The sequence below is a fragment of the Lissotriton helveticus genome, chromosome 6, assembly GCF_964261635.1.
Source record: "Lissotriton helveticus chromosome 6, aLisHel1.1, whole genome shotgun sequence".
Classification (NCBI taxonomy): domain Eukaryota; kingdom Metazoa; phylum Chordata; class Amphibia; order Caudata; family Salamandridae; genus Lissotriton; species Lissotriton helveticus.
The window spans coordinates 840,541,970-840,554,840 of record NC_136067.1 but is presented as its reverse complement, the minus strand read 5'-3'; the positions used below and the strand labels follow the sequence as shown (position 1 = coordinate 840,554,840).

The window sequence follows — 12,871 nt, the reverse complement described above, 5'->3', positions numbered from 1 at the left end:
AAACAGCAAAATAGAAAGTTTGAAGAGATTGAACTGGATGAAATGTGAAAAGTTGGCATCTGGTTCCATTAATTGTGATGATATAAAATATCATCAAAGAGGGGATTGATGGAGCGGGGATTCGCACGTGAAGCGACTTGCTCGTACTCATGAACCTCGAATAACAGTATTAACAAGTAATCACCATGTTTGTCATACTAATTTCCTTTTTTCCCGAACACGGGGTGTCCGAGAGAAGCTTGCTTATGTGTTTACTAATGTTAATAAGCATGCAACCTAAAATGGCCGCTGCTACGTGGGAATTTAGCCTGCGCATGCGTCGGTCATACCCATGTGACGTGACGTATTCGTTGTCTTGGTGGGAAACTGTTTGCACTTGCGCAGTAGAGCTAAAATGGCTGCTTTGTGTTCTCACACGCGAGAAGCTTGCATTGCTGCTTTTGCTAAGCTGTTTGTTCTGCTTAATCTTAATGCTATAGTTTATTATAAAGTAATGGGAGTAGTGTAGAAATTCATGGTATACAGTGAAATCATTTATTCTATGTTCTAAGATTGTTTCCTTTTACCTTTCATGTATCGTAAACTTTGGGCCTAAGAGACGGGAATACTCCATTTTGAAAGTCCTTTGCACACGGCACTCTATGAGAGGGCTGAAATCAGCTGACATTGAATCCCAGCCAGATGGCAACTCCAGCCAAGATGCGCCTGGGAAGACAACTCTCACCTAGCCGAAGAAGCTGAACTGTACTGAAAATATAACAATGTATACAAAGTTAAATTCACCATTGTTATGTGTAAAGCATATGTCATGAGAATCAAAAATTCAAGGGGCGTGTACGAAATTCAAATAAGGAGCCTGTGAAAGTTCAAATTTAGGTGGTGTGATGACCTGTCCTTTTCCTCTGTCCAATCAAAATTGGGGATCCTTACGCTTGCAACATTTGGGGGGTGGTCCACTGACCTGGAAAACAGTATAACTAGCCTAGGTTTAGCTAGAGAAATTGTCCGACTTGTCCGAATAGCTGACCTGTCACTGACCCAACGCACTCAATAGTTGATCGAGAACAGAGGTGCTGCGAAGCACTCTGTCAGAAGACTCGCTGACCCAATCGGGGTTTTGGGACCTGAAGTGCTGGAGAAGCACTTTGCTGGGGAATTCGATAACCCAATCGGGATTCTGACTGATAGCTGCAGAGAGGGTGTAGCGCAGGCGTTGCAACTGAACTGCGGGTGCTGGTCTCAACTTTGGTGGTCCGGTTCGGATCCAAATCTGGTTTTCCTGTCCTGTCTCTGACCTGCACTTGCTGGCCTACTGGCGTTTGCAACTTCGGGGTTTCTGTCCTTAACTGACCCGTGGCCAGGGTTGGTCTCCGCACCGTTCTAGGTAAATATAAATCTGTGAGGTAAAACAAATAGTACATTTGCGCCCTTTTCTTATCTTTTCCTTAATCCTGCTGAAGTTATAATTGCATATGTTCCTTTTCTTTCCCCTCCCTTTGTGACAAAGTACTAAGTCGTAAATCTCGCCGTTATTAGCATGTCCCAATTTTTCCCCCCTCCTTTGAGTGGATATTAAGTACCATCCGCGAATATATAGATGATCCTTTTTCTTTACATTCCATTTAGACAAACTGAAGTGGTTATTCTGAATTATAGTGTGTTCCTTTTCTTACCCTTCCTATAGCTACATGGTAAACTCAGTTTCGTCATTATAATTTCATGTTCCCTCTTCTTACCCATCCCCTTGAAAGCGATTAAACTGTGACATTCTAGCATGTTCCTTATTTTACCCGTCCTTTAGAAAAAAACATTTCAAGTTTGATTTCTATATGTTTACTCCAGTATGTTCCTTGTTCTTACCTTCCCTTTAGACTTCTAAATGGTGGGCATAATATATCTTTTACATAGTTATACGCTTTTCATGATTTTGATTATTGATAGCTTGCTTGCTGTAAACCTTTTGCTCACAACAATTGAAGAAGATTAGATAAAGGTTTTCAAAACTTCCCAAGTCTGTGGTCATTACATGAGTGCAAATGTTATTGTATTATTTACTGCCTTTTCTTTACAACTAACTCCCTGATCCATTGTGATCATAGGTATCAGTGACAAGGAGTGTAAGTCAAGGTATTTGGACCTAGGATATATAAAATTCTGATAGTCAACGCCCCGGTTACCTGTTCTAAGTGATTATGATTAAATTATATATGGGCCCAGGTGAGTATCTGATAAAATTATAGACGGGTGACCTGTGCTCTCTATCAGGAGGTCCGGCTGGAGCACTGCGACTCTGATGAGATGGCATTGTCTTGTAACTTTGTTTGCAGTTGTTATGATCGGTGACGTCACGTGGGTACCCTGCCTTTGATTGACTTGCATAAGACTGAGCAAACCTACTTCGGCGCCGGGTCTCGGGCGGCAGGAAAGGCACAGACGGCAGTTTCACTTCCTTCTCAGTGTAAGCGAGCTCTCGTGCCCCACGCCTGCTCCGCCTGGAGAGACCCAAGTAGTTAAAAGCCAGTGGCCGTGTCACAGAAGTGGAGTAAATAAGAGGAGGTGTGTTTTGGGATCGCATGATGTGTCAGTGGCTCCCGCTGACTGTACCTTCTGTTTGACACTTCTCAGAGGCTGGCATCGGGACACCAAGCCTGCGGACCCGGGGCTGTGTAGAGTGACTGATCTCCGACTTTCCGCAGCAGCTGAACTGCCGTAAGTACATCTCTCAAGTGCAAAGGTTTAGGAATCTGTACAGTTTGTTCTGGTGGGGTGAGGGGAGGGATCTTTCTCTGATAGCAGTTTGGCAAAGTGGAAACCTAGATTGGTGGTTGCTTCCACTACTGTTTGTGGACATGAAATTTACTTCGGAACTTTTCGGGAAGCAGTACGAAAAGAGGCTTTATTTTAATCCTTTTTTAAAAGATTTGCCCTAATCTGCCTTCTGAAGAAATACACACTTCGCTGACTATTTTTAAAACTCTTTTGATGGTTCTTCAAAGCACCTCATCTGAAAACTTTTTAACAACCCCTCTCGATTTCTTCGTGATAAATGAGCTTTGCTAAAGTAGTGTCACTTTATTTTAGTAGCCAGCTTCCTTTATCGCAGCTTGGTTGCTAGCTTTTCCAGGCACGGAGAGAACCAACACAAAGGCTCTTTTTTTTCTGGGTGAAGCGACCTGCTGCTGCCAGAGCCTGCTTCCCTGGGGCTGTGTGCAGGAGAGTACCAGGTAAATAAGAAAAAATAAACTGTTTGCTCTCTTTATGCCTTTTTCCTGCGTTCAATTATTCCTTCTTCCATTTCACTGCGTCACTTGCCCTTCCCCACTTCGTTCTTCTGTTCTAACTTCTAACGTGCATCACACAACAGAGACTTAAAACTAATCCACGAGAGTCATATGGAAAGCTAATGTCCTAGAACACTTAATTGGCTTTAATGGTGGCCCCTATTTCACATAAAAAACTAAGCGCCCTATGCCAACTTTGAAACAAACTTTTGTTAATCGGGAAAAATCGATAATTTGGGAGGACCTCTTTAGTACAACCCTGACTGGGAATAAGATAGAACAGTAGCTGTTGCTCGCTTTGTCTAGGGCTCCAGGCCAGTTTTCAGGGTTGATCCTCCCCCTCCTTTACACCCCTCAGGATCTCTCCTGCCTCAGCTCCCTTGTTTGAAAGGAGCAAGAAGGGGAGTTATCTGCCGCCTGTGAAATCCTGAATTTTCTGCCCCTCCCCCACCATCTGCCCCAGCCCTTCCTGCAAGAGCAGTGCACAAACAGAGCAGGAGAACCTTTTGAAATTGGAACTCTCTGTGTACAGATCCCCAAATCACACCTTTTATGACTTAAAAGTAATTTCACTTAAATAGTTCTGCCAGAACCAGGCACCATAAGTACAAACAACCATTAAAAATGCAAGAGGTCTCGCCTTTCATTAAGTTAAAGCCATTTGCTTTGCTATATAGTATTACAGGTGCTCTGTGCACACTACACGTTCATCAAATGTTCAACCAATCAATTTAGTGCTGCTCCATTCGTTGCACTTAGTCAGAGTGCCTTGAAAATATGGTGGCTGATCTGGTTGGGAAACCTCCCGTCCTGTAGAAGGTGTGCACTTATTTACAGGGAACCGTTGAGTTCCTTATCAATTTCTCAAAAACATTTCTCAAAAAGAATATATCCTTGTTTGTAATAAGTTCCAGAATTCTTTTATTGAATTATGTTCTTTTCATGATTTCTTCATTTATTCACAACAAATTCATTCAATCTCGTGAATTATACCCAATGCATTTCGGGTCATTTTCCTGACCCTTCCTCAGGGGTCTATATATAAATAAAAGAAACAAAAAACTATTTAGTCCCTGATTTTAAATCAAAATGTAGCAAAGATATATCGTGTTATTTACCAAATACAGTCTCTATACAAATCAAATACATATACATATTGTTGTGAATTAATCCAAATTGCATGTTCAAGCTGCATAATTGTAATGCAAAAATAAAATGTTTCCTAAATGACTAATTAAAGAATGTGACTTAGTGATAAAAAAGTGTGAAAGCACAATTAGTTTATGACTCGCTATTTATGACAATAAATGTTATACCAACTGACTTGCTTGACAAGTTAACATGGAGTCCCTTTTATAGCTATAAAACGTTTGCAAGAAAACTGGCATACCAAGCACAACCCCAAAATAATCCCATGTTTTCGCTGAAATAACAGAGTCCTTAAATACAAACTTACTTGATGTTCACAAAAAACAGCCCTCTCGTACAAGCTGCGCGCCATACTAAGCTGGCAGTAACAAACGCACTATTTTTTTGCGCTGTACGAATAGCGTCGTAGCGCGATCACGTGTGGCATGTGTAACGTCGTGATGTAATCACGCGCTACTGGATCTTTCTGAATTTAAAGCGACCTATTCACGAAAAGTTATTCATTAAAGACGATTGGTTAGCACGTTAATAAAATAGTATGTGTGATTATAAAGCTGATGTAATCATGAAGAAACTAATCGATTTTAATGCTGTCACTGAATAAAATATTAAACTTACTCAGTTTCAAGCAGCCTATTAACTAAAAACGTGCACACGTGCAGTAAAACTATGTGTAAAAAAATTGTGAAAAAAACGACACAGGTATTATTATGAAAGAAATCCCTCGGTTCTAATGCTATTACCTGATGAATACATAGCGAGTGATAAAAACCAAGTGGATTAATAAATCATATATCAAACTGTATTGGGTACAGCATCAACGATGTAAATATACAAAGAAGACATAATCAAAAACAAAACCATCCTTATAAAAAACAAGATAATTCTATGCGGTCATTCAACCCAAATGGCTGTTTCATTTTCAATGCTGGTTGTTTAACGAGGTGTGAGTAGGATAGACAACAATCCTGATCCTAGCTAGATTTAACGTTTTTCAAGTTTCTGTCCTCCTCGATCTACTGTGGGTCACCAAATGTTGCAATTTTTGCTCGTCATCTGAGACGTGTTGTCCTCAGGGCAGGATATAAATCACGGACTGTGAGGCACATCAATGGTCCAGAAAGATATACCAGCTCTGGGACGGGATGCAGCACACAAAATGACATAATACCTTTAAAGAGGTTTATAGATAGGGATGTGAGCAATCACAGTGAAGAAGCCCTGTACCATGAGGGGCGTGACTGTACGTCTAAAGGTTTACATTAGCTAAATAGAGTTAACGGCCAGTCAGCCTTTGGATGGCTAATTTATTCATTGCTTTTCTCAAGTTGGCGCTGTAATAGGTGGTTTGACCAATTTAGTGTATTTAGAAAAGCAAAACACAATTTAGTGACTTTAGAAATGTTTCACCATCTCGGTTTTGTTGTAATTTGGAAATTTCTGCACATCTAACAAGTGACCACAAGCTAAAACAAAAGAGAGCAATTGGCACTAAATATTGGTATAGTTTCTTCAACCTGCACTGAATGGGGGAGGGGACAGGTGGTCATTACCAGTCAACTCAATAAAAGAATGTATAAAGAAAATCATACCCATGTAGGTTGAAAACCGTAGAGGACATCTGTCCTCATAGAATATAAATATCCGGACACGTGTATCTTACAAAGAGTACAACAGCCTGATTTAACATAAGAAAGCTTGATGGAACAAAATCCACACAAAAAACAACAAAAAAAACAGTCAGCGATTAAACTATCTCTCAGTGCTCAAAATAAACATCTTCAAATAAGATTACATGCAAGGTATTTCAGCAAGCAAAAAATATCTCCATGCACAAACTGTCCCATGAAGTGAAAGTGTAAGGTTGACCATCCTAGGTATGGGCTAAAGAATTCCAGAGTGCTGTTGGATAAAAACCTACTGCTGCCAGAACATGTCAACATGACGCAGGACCATTAATAAGTACATGACAGAAAAATAAATGTAACCAGATTTAAAATTGTCGACAATCAATGTAGCGATTCTTTTATTAGTTAATTACTAGTGTTCATACTCATCAATGTGAAAAACAATTTCCTTAAGTCATGGCTCACTATTCAATAACTCTACAATCCTCGTCCTGTGATGCTGTCGCTTTGAAATTTATTTCAGATACTTTTACACCTCTTAGTAAAATAACCTAGGTTCCAAGGCAAAGTGGCAAAATACACTACAAGCTCTTTAGCTGCCAAATCAGCCCATGGCACATAAATTTAACAACTTAGGCCAGAATGGCATTTTAAGCAACCATTACGTGCAAGCTGATGATTTTTAAGCTAACACTCACAATTCAATTAATTTCATATGCAGAGACAGCCTTACTAAATATAGCAGACGACATCCACAAATGTACGGATGCCGGTCGATGGTGCCTGCTCATCCTCCTATACCTATCCGCGGCCTTCGACAAGGTAGACCACAAACTTCTTCTCAACACACTAAAACAATAAACCGGAGCAGACGGCGTGGTACTGAAATGGTGCACCTCCTTCTTTCACAACCGTTCCCAACAAATCAAAATTAAAATTGCAATCTCCGATGCCTCCCCCATAACCAGAGGTGTCCCAGGACTCAGTCCTCTCACCTACTCTCTTCAATATCTACATGGAGCCCCTCACTAACATAATCAATCATGTCAACATCACCTACCACCTTAACGCAGATGACATCCAGCTCTACCTGGAAGTCTCCTCCCCAAAAGACATTCGCCGTCTCAACGACACCCAAAAATACAAATTCAAAACTGGCTATCAGGAAATCCTTCTCCTCTCACACATCGGACAAACCCACCTGGTCCAAGAATGGATTAAGCTTATGGACTCCCTAAACTTCGACTGTACCCTGACCGGCTCCGCCAAGTCGCTGGGCATTCGACTGAACCCTAACCTGAACAGGAGCGTACACATAAAGGCCACTGCTAGGAGTACCCACTACAAACCAAAACTACTCAACAAAATCAAGTCCTTCCTCTTGCAGAATGAGCTCAAGACCGCAACGCAAGCCCGGGCTCTATCCAGACTAGACTACGGAAATGCTACCTTCACAGGCACAGCAAAATCTCGCCTAGCCCCCATGAGATCAACTCTAAACGCAGCAGCAAGGATGGTCTCTGGAGCAAAAAGGCACGATCATATCTCACCCTCTCTGAAAAACCTCAAATGGCTCCCCATTGAAGCTCGCTGCCAGTTCAAAACTGCTTGTCTCACCCACAAAGTCCTTCACACTGGCAAACTAGTCTACCTTGCTGCAAAGCTCACCAAGGCAGGCCAGGCAAGAAACCGGAGGAACACCAACAACCTACTTCTCATTCCCTGAAAAAGACTCAAACAAAAAGCATGGTGTGCTCCTTCTCAGGAAATGCCCCCAAAATCTGAAACTCCCTACCAGCAGATCTCAGAACCAACCCCTCCTTTGTGACCTTCAAAAAAAACTCAAGGATCTCCTCCTGGCTCTACACCTTTAACCTTCAGACAAATACACTGCAATACCTTCCCATGGACTCTCCTTTTTGCTCTGTGTACCCTCTCTTATTTATTCCTGACCCTCCCCCGCCCCACAGCACTCCACCACTGAAATAAAATGATAATCACTCAATGTTATTATCATTTTATTTTTTCTTGTTGTGGCCGCAGCAGCTTTGGGAAGCGGGGCTCATCTGCTGAAGGAGTAGGGGAGGATAGGAGTTTATTTTCACTCCCTACATGTGCATGAATGTTTGGCTGGCCAGCCGGCTGTCTTCACTCCCTACATGTGCATGAATGTTTGGCCGGCCAGCCAGCCGGCCGTCCAAACATTCATGCACACATAGCATGCTCTCCACCAACGCAGTGTTACATTCTTGGGTGGAAACCATGTCCAGGCCCCCAATTCACGTCTGAATGCCGAACCACGGAGCTCAAACTAATCACAACGGGTTATATGTCGTTACCACGAATTCCGTTGCAACGCATGCCTTTTCCACGCATGCGTTACCACGGAATTCGTTTTCCCCTCATCTTCTTTGCCACGTCGTTTTTACGTCATAAAGAGGAAGCTGAAGTTTATTCCGCTTCCTCTCTTATGACACTGTTTTTTTCGGCACGGCGGGATCGTTTTTTTATGGGGGGGGAGACCCCCCCCAACCCCCCTATTTAATCCTTCGGTTTTTTTTTTCGTGGTAAATACGATCGTTGAAGGCATACGCGTTGGAAAGACGTTTACGTGGTAAGTGCCTCGTTGTAAACGTTACGCGTAGTACTGCCTTCGTTGTTAATGATGTTTCCCATCACAACGCTGCATTGCAGCATTGTGCTTGGCTACGAGGAGCCTGGGTGCTTCCTGTGTCCTTCCTTTTCTGGCCAGAGGAAGGAGTGGAGAGACACGACGACACGGACATGAGGTACATTTTTTATTTACCCCCGCCATCCCCGATCAGTGCCGGCCTCCACTGCTTGCAATACCACTCAAAAAGAATAAATGTCTCATCAGGAAGTATCAAGTGATTCCATCATTTAAAGCCAATACCGGTTTCTAAGCACCCTTTACACTTGTACATTGACCAGTTAAACACATTTACAATTCTTTGGGGCAAGGCACGCATATTGGCAAGGAAGCTTGTTTAGATGCCTGCCCCTCCATCGGTTTCAAAGCACAGGAGACTCCCTGCCTTGCACTCCAGCTGAAGCATTTCAACTCTAGGAATTAACGATGGACGGGTGACTTTTCATAAATAGTAGGGGAACTGTTTGTCTAAAATTTAAAAAGTATTGGCACGTCGTCGTGCCCCTCAGATCCCGCCCACTTCGTCTCACACTGTATAGGGACACCATGTAGAGGCAACCTGCTCTTCTTCGGTACTTCAACATATACACCCAGAATTAAGGGTATCAATCATAGTACTGGAAGCATTTTCAGACAGTCTAAGAATTAAATTAGCAAACGAAGTTCAAAGACAATGTGGCGTCTGCATAGTGTAGAGATTCGGGGGATGTCTGTGAATATGACAATGAATGTACCGGGTGATTCAACCCTAGTGTATGCTACGACAGACCCGGCAACTGCATGCTTTGTGCGCGTGTCTGGGACTGTGTCTTGCTGTGCTGCACTGTTACTCACTGCTGTCTCATCACGATAGGCTTCGGGGTACTGAAAGGGTTGCATACTGCAGGCACAGAACGGGCGGCAGTGGACGATGTTCCTTCCTACACAGAGACCGATAAAAGAGGAGAAACAACTCTCCCAACCGGCTTCAGGAAGTGCAGAAAACCAAGGAACGCGGTCTAGACGAGCTTTTTCTGCAACCCGATGCAAACATGGACGCCAGCTTGGAGTGTGTTGATTTACGTTACCTCCTGCTCTTTGGCAACTGTTTAAGGAAATTAAGCTATAATAAAAAAATTAGACAATAGAAAAGACATGCTTTCCTATTACGTTCCTTATCTTCAAATGGTGTACCTGACATGAACTATTAAGTGAACAAATTACGAGGAGATTTTATAACTTAAGTTCAATACTCTAGATAGATAAAACGTTAAAAAAAGTGTTTGATATATGAAGTACATTTCTTTTTTGTACTGTGCGACTTAAAATCTATAAATAATGCATAATGGAAGCTGTGGAGTTGCCTTCTCGGTTTACATGATGGTTCCAGTTGGCGGATATCGTATAGTCCTCTTTCTATATTGTCGAGGACCACTGAGATGCCGTAAAATCTATTCCAGGCTGCCGGCATCTTTCCGCTTGAGAAATACAAAGCATCCCGCGCCCGCAATCAAAACAACACTGTTATATCATCATGTATGGTGTTCATACGTATATTCAAAGGTCTTACAGCTTCACAAATATTGCAGCAGTTTTAGTTAAGGAAAGAGAGAAAACATGAATAAGGATTAAATTATGGTGACAGGAGTGGGAAACGGGAATCCCATGGCGAAAGGTGAGGCAATAGGAAGAATCTGGGGAAGGGCGCCAGTTGAGGAGGAGTCGGGGACAGGCAGAGCAGTGTATTGGTACTCCATTTGTATGGAAGTAAAGCAGATGTGTTGTTTCTATAATGCCACTACGTGATAGGATGATCCCAACGGGTGAGAAAGAGATTTTAACTTAACAAGAAAATAACCCTGGTGATAATTACATTTGCAGAATTAACGTGCAAGCTTTGATGGAAATGTTTCAACTTCTACATAGACTGTTATTTTGAAAATGTATATTAGAATGTTAAAGATGTAGTGTGTAATATATGGGTAAGTAAGCCTGAATTGGCAAACTTCACGTGAGCACATACTTGTTATAATTTAGTTGCAAACGTAACATTGCTGTCTGAGGACTATTGTATTTGTGTGATGCTGTTCCCAGGAGAGCATCGGACACTGATTGACTAACGGAAGATATGAAGAGCAACATGTTGCAAAGCTTTGCGAAAAATATAGTCTACCATAGTGCGTGTTCCTAGTGTAGGTTACTTTACCACACCTTTTGCCATTCCCTTTTTGCCTTACTTGCTATTAGTTTTTATGCAGACTTATACCGTATTGTAGGGGCCGGTTGTCACTGAAGGGTAATAGAAGTGAGGGACACTGACACAAGTGCTGGGACGGTTGGACAGGAAGTCCCGAGCGACTTCCTCCCGTTTATTTATAGCCTTCCGGCCAAGCCTGGCCTGAAGGTGTTACAATCTGTGCAAGTGGTTCCGGGTCTCAGCCGAGACCCTCGGACCACTAGAACGCTACATCCCTTCCCAAGTTAGTCCTTGTTTGCTGTGTTCATACATGGTTCATGAGTAGCACATATATTCTGCTAGTCTCTGACTTGGCTTAGGGTTAGGTCGGAGATGGTACATCTGTCTTCCTCTCGCTGGCGTTGCAGTTCGCACAGGTGATTGCACTGGTGATACTGGTGCCGGTAGAGTCGGTTCCCCTTCATGTAATGTTGTCCTGGGTTGTTCTTCACGCCGTCCCGCTGACTGGTCATCATTGTGGCTTTCAGCGTTTTCTTCAGCCCCTGCTGATTCCGCTGGGATGCGTTTAAACCAGGATACATTGCGGGTCACCTCCTCTCCATCTCTGTGTGCGGTGACTGCAGTGCCCTTGGTGTCCTTGATGACCCATGGTTCAGGCTCATATGGTGTCTTGAACTTGCCCCCTGGTCTTCGTGTCCGCAGTAGCACCGTATCTCCCGGTGCTAGGTCTCTACTCTGTGCTCTCCTCCTTTTGTCGATCCGTTCATTGTTCAGTCTTCTCCTCCGCTGAGTCTCACTGGACTTGTATGGTTCTGGTGCCCAGCCTTCTGTCATCGGGAGACTGTCTTGCCGATTTCCTGCAAACATCAACGACCACGGTGTTCTCTGTGTTGTGCTGTGTGGCGTGCTTCGATATTCTCCTAGGAACTGTTGTAGTGCTGATTCTGGATCGATTTCCTCAATATTTGCTATTCTTAATGCTTTGTTGATGGTTCGCATAAACCTTTCGGCCTCACTGTTGGCTTGCGGCCACTGGGGTGTTATGCGGTGATGTCTGATCCCTAATGTACTCATAAAGTCACGGAATTCACTCCCCTGGAAAGGAGGCCCATTGTCCGTCTTCAGGATCTGGGGACGACCAAACATGGCGAATATTTTGCTCAATATAGGCTGAACATTTCTGAAGCTGGTGGATTCAGCTAACTCCACGATGGGATATTTGGAAAATGAGTCTATAAGAACAACTGTTGTTCTCCCATCTGGGAAACTTCCAAAATCCATGCTAACCCAAGACCAAGGTGCAGGGGCATGTTCCTCTGTGATGACAGGCGCTGGGTTTTCAGGAGTGCTGGTGAGTTGGCACAGTCTGCAGTTCTTCACTAGGGTGTCGATGCTGTCCTCCATCTCTGGGAACCACACTTTCTCTCTCATTCGGCTCTTCATCCGCCGCGTTCCCTGGTGTCCTGCATGCGCTAACATGGTGGCCTGTTCTTGCAAGCTGAGTGGTATTACTATGCGGCGTCCCCTGAGAATCAGTCCGTTCTTTGCCATGCTTAGTTCATTGTGAACTTTCCATATTTGGCCTATCCTAGAACGCTCATTCTCTGACCAGTCATTGTTGTCCCTTAAGAATCCATTCCATGTTCCTGTTCGTATGGTGTTTGCCACCTTTTGTAACACTTTGTCTTGAAGGTAATGTTCAATTATCACTGGGATGGACATGGCCTGCGGGCATGCGCTCTGAGCCAGGAGATTGATTTCTTCTTCAAACAGGGTCTCTTGTTCTTCAGGGACCATTCCATCTGCAGCTGGGTGACGGGACAGAAAATCAGCTGGGTTCTTTTCACCAGGTCTGTAAACTAAATCCATTTGGTACTGTTGTATTTGAATTGCCCACCTCTCTATCCTAGGTGGTGGATGTGGAGCGGTTCCTCTGAATAGTGGGATCAGTGGCTGGTGGTCAGTG

The 12,871-nt window shown here is 43.3% G+C and overlaps 1 protein-coding gene across 1 annotated transcript in view; it reads right to left on the bottom strand.

The window, feature by feature from the left end:
* The window catches only part of PREP (prolyl endopeptidase), an 821,567-nt gene extending 811,849 nt beyond the window's left edge, over positions 1–9,718 (bottom strand). The window contains exon 1 of the mRNA XM_078648442.1: positions 9,564–9,718. Within this exon, the coding sequence (XP_078504568.1) occupies positions 9,564–9,608 (45 nt within the window). The 5' untranslated portion in view covers positions 9,609–9,718. The remainder of the gene's footprint in view (positions 1–9,563) is intronic.
* Positions 9,719–12,871: the final 3,153 nt, after the last annotated feature.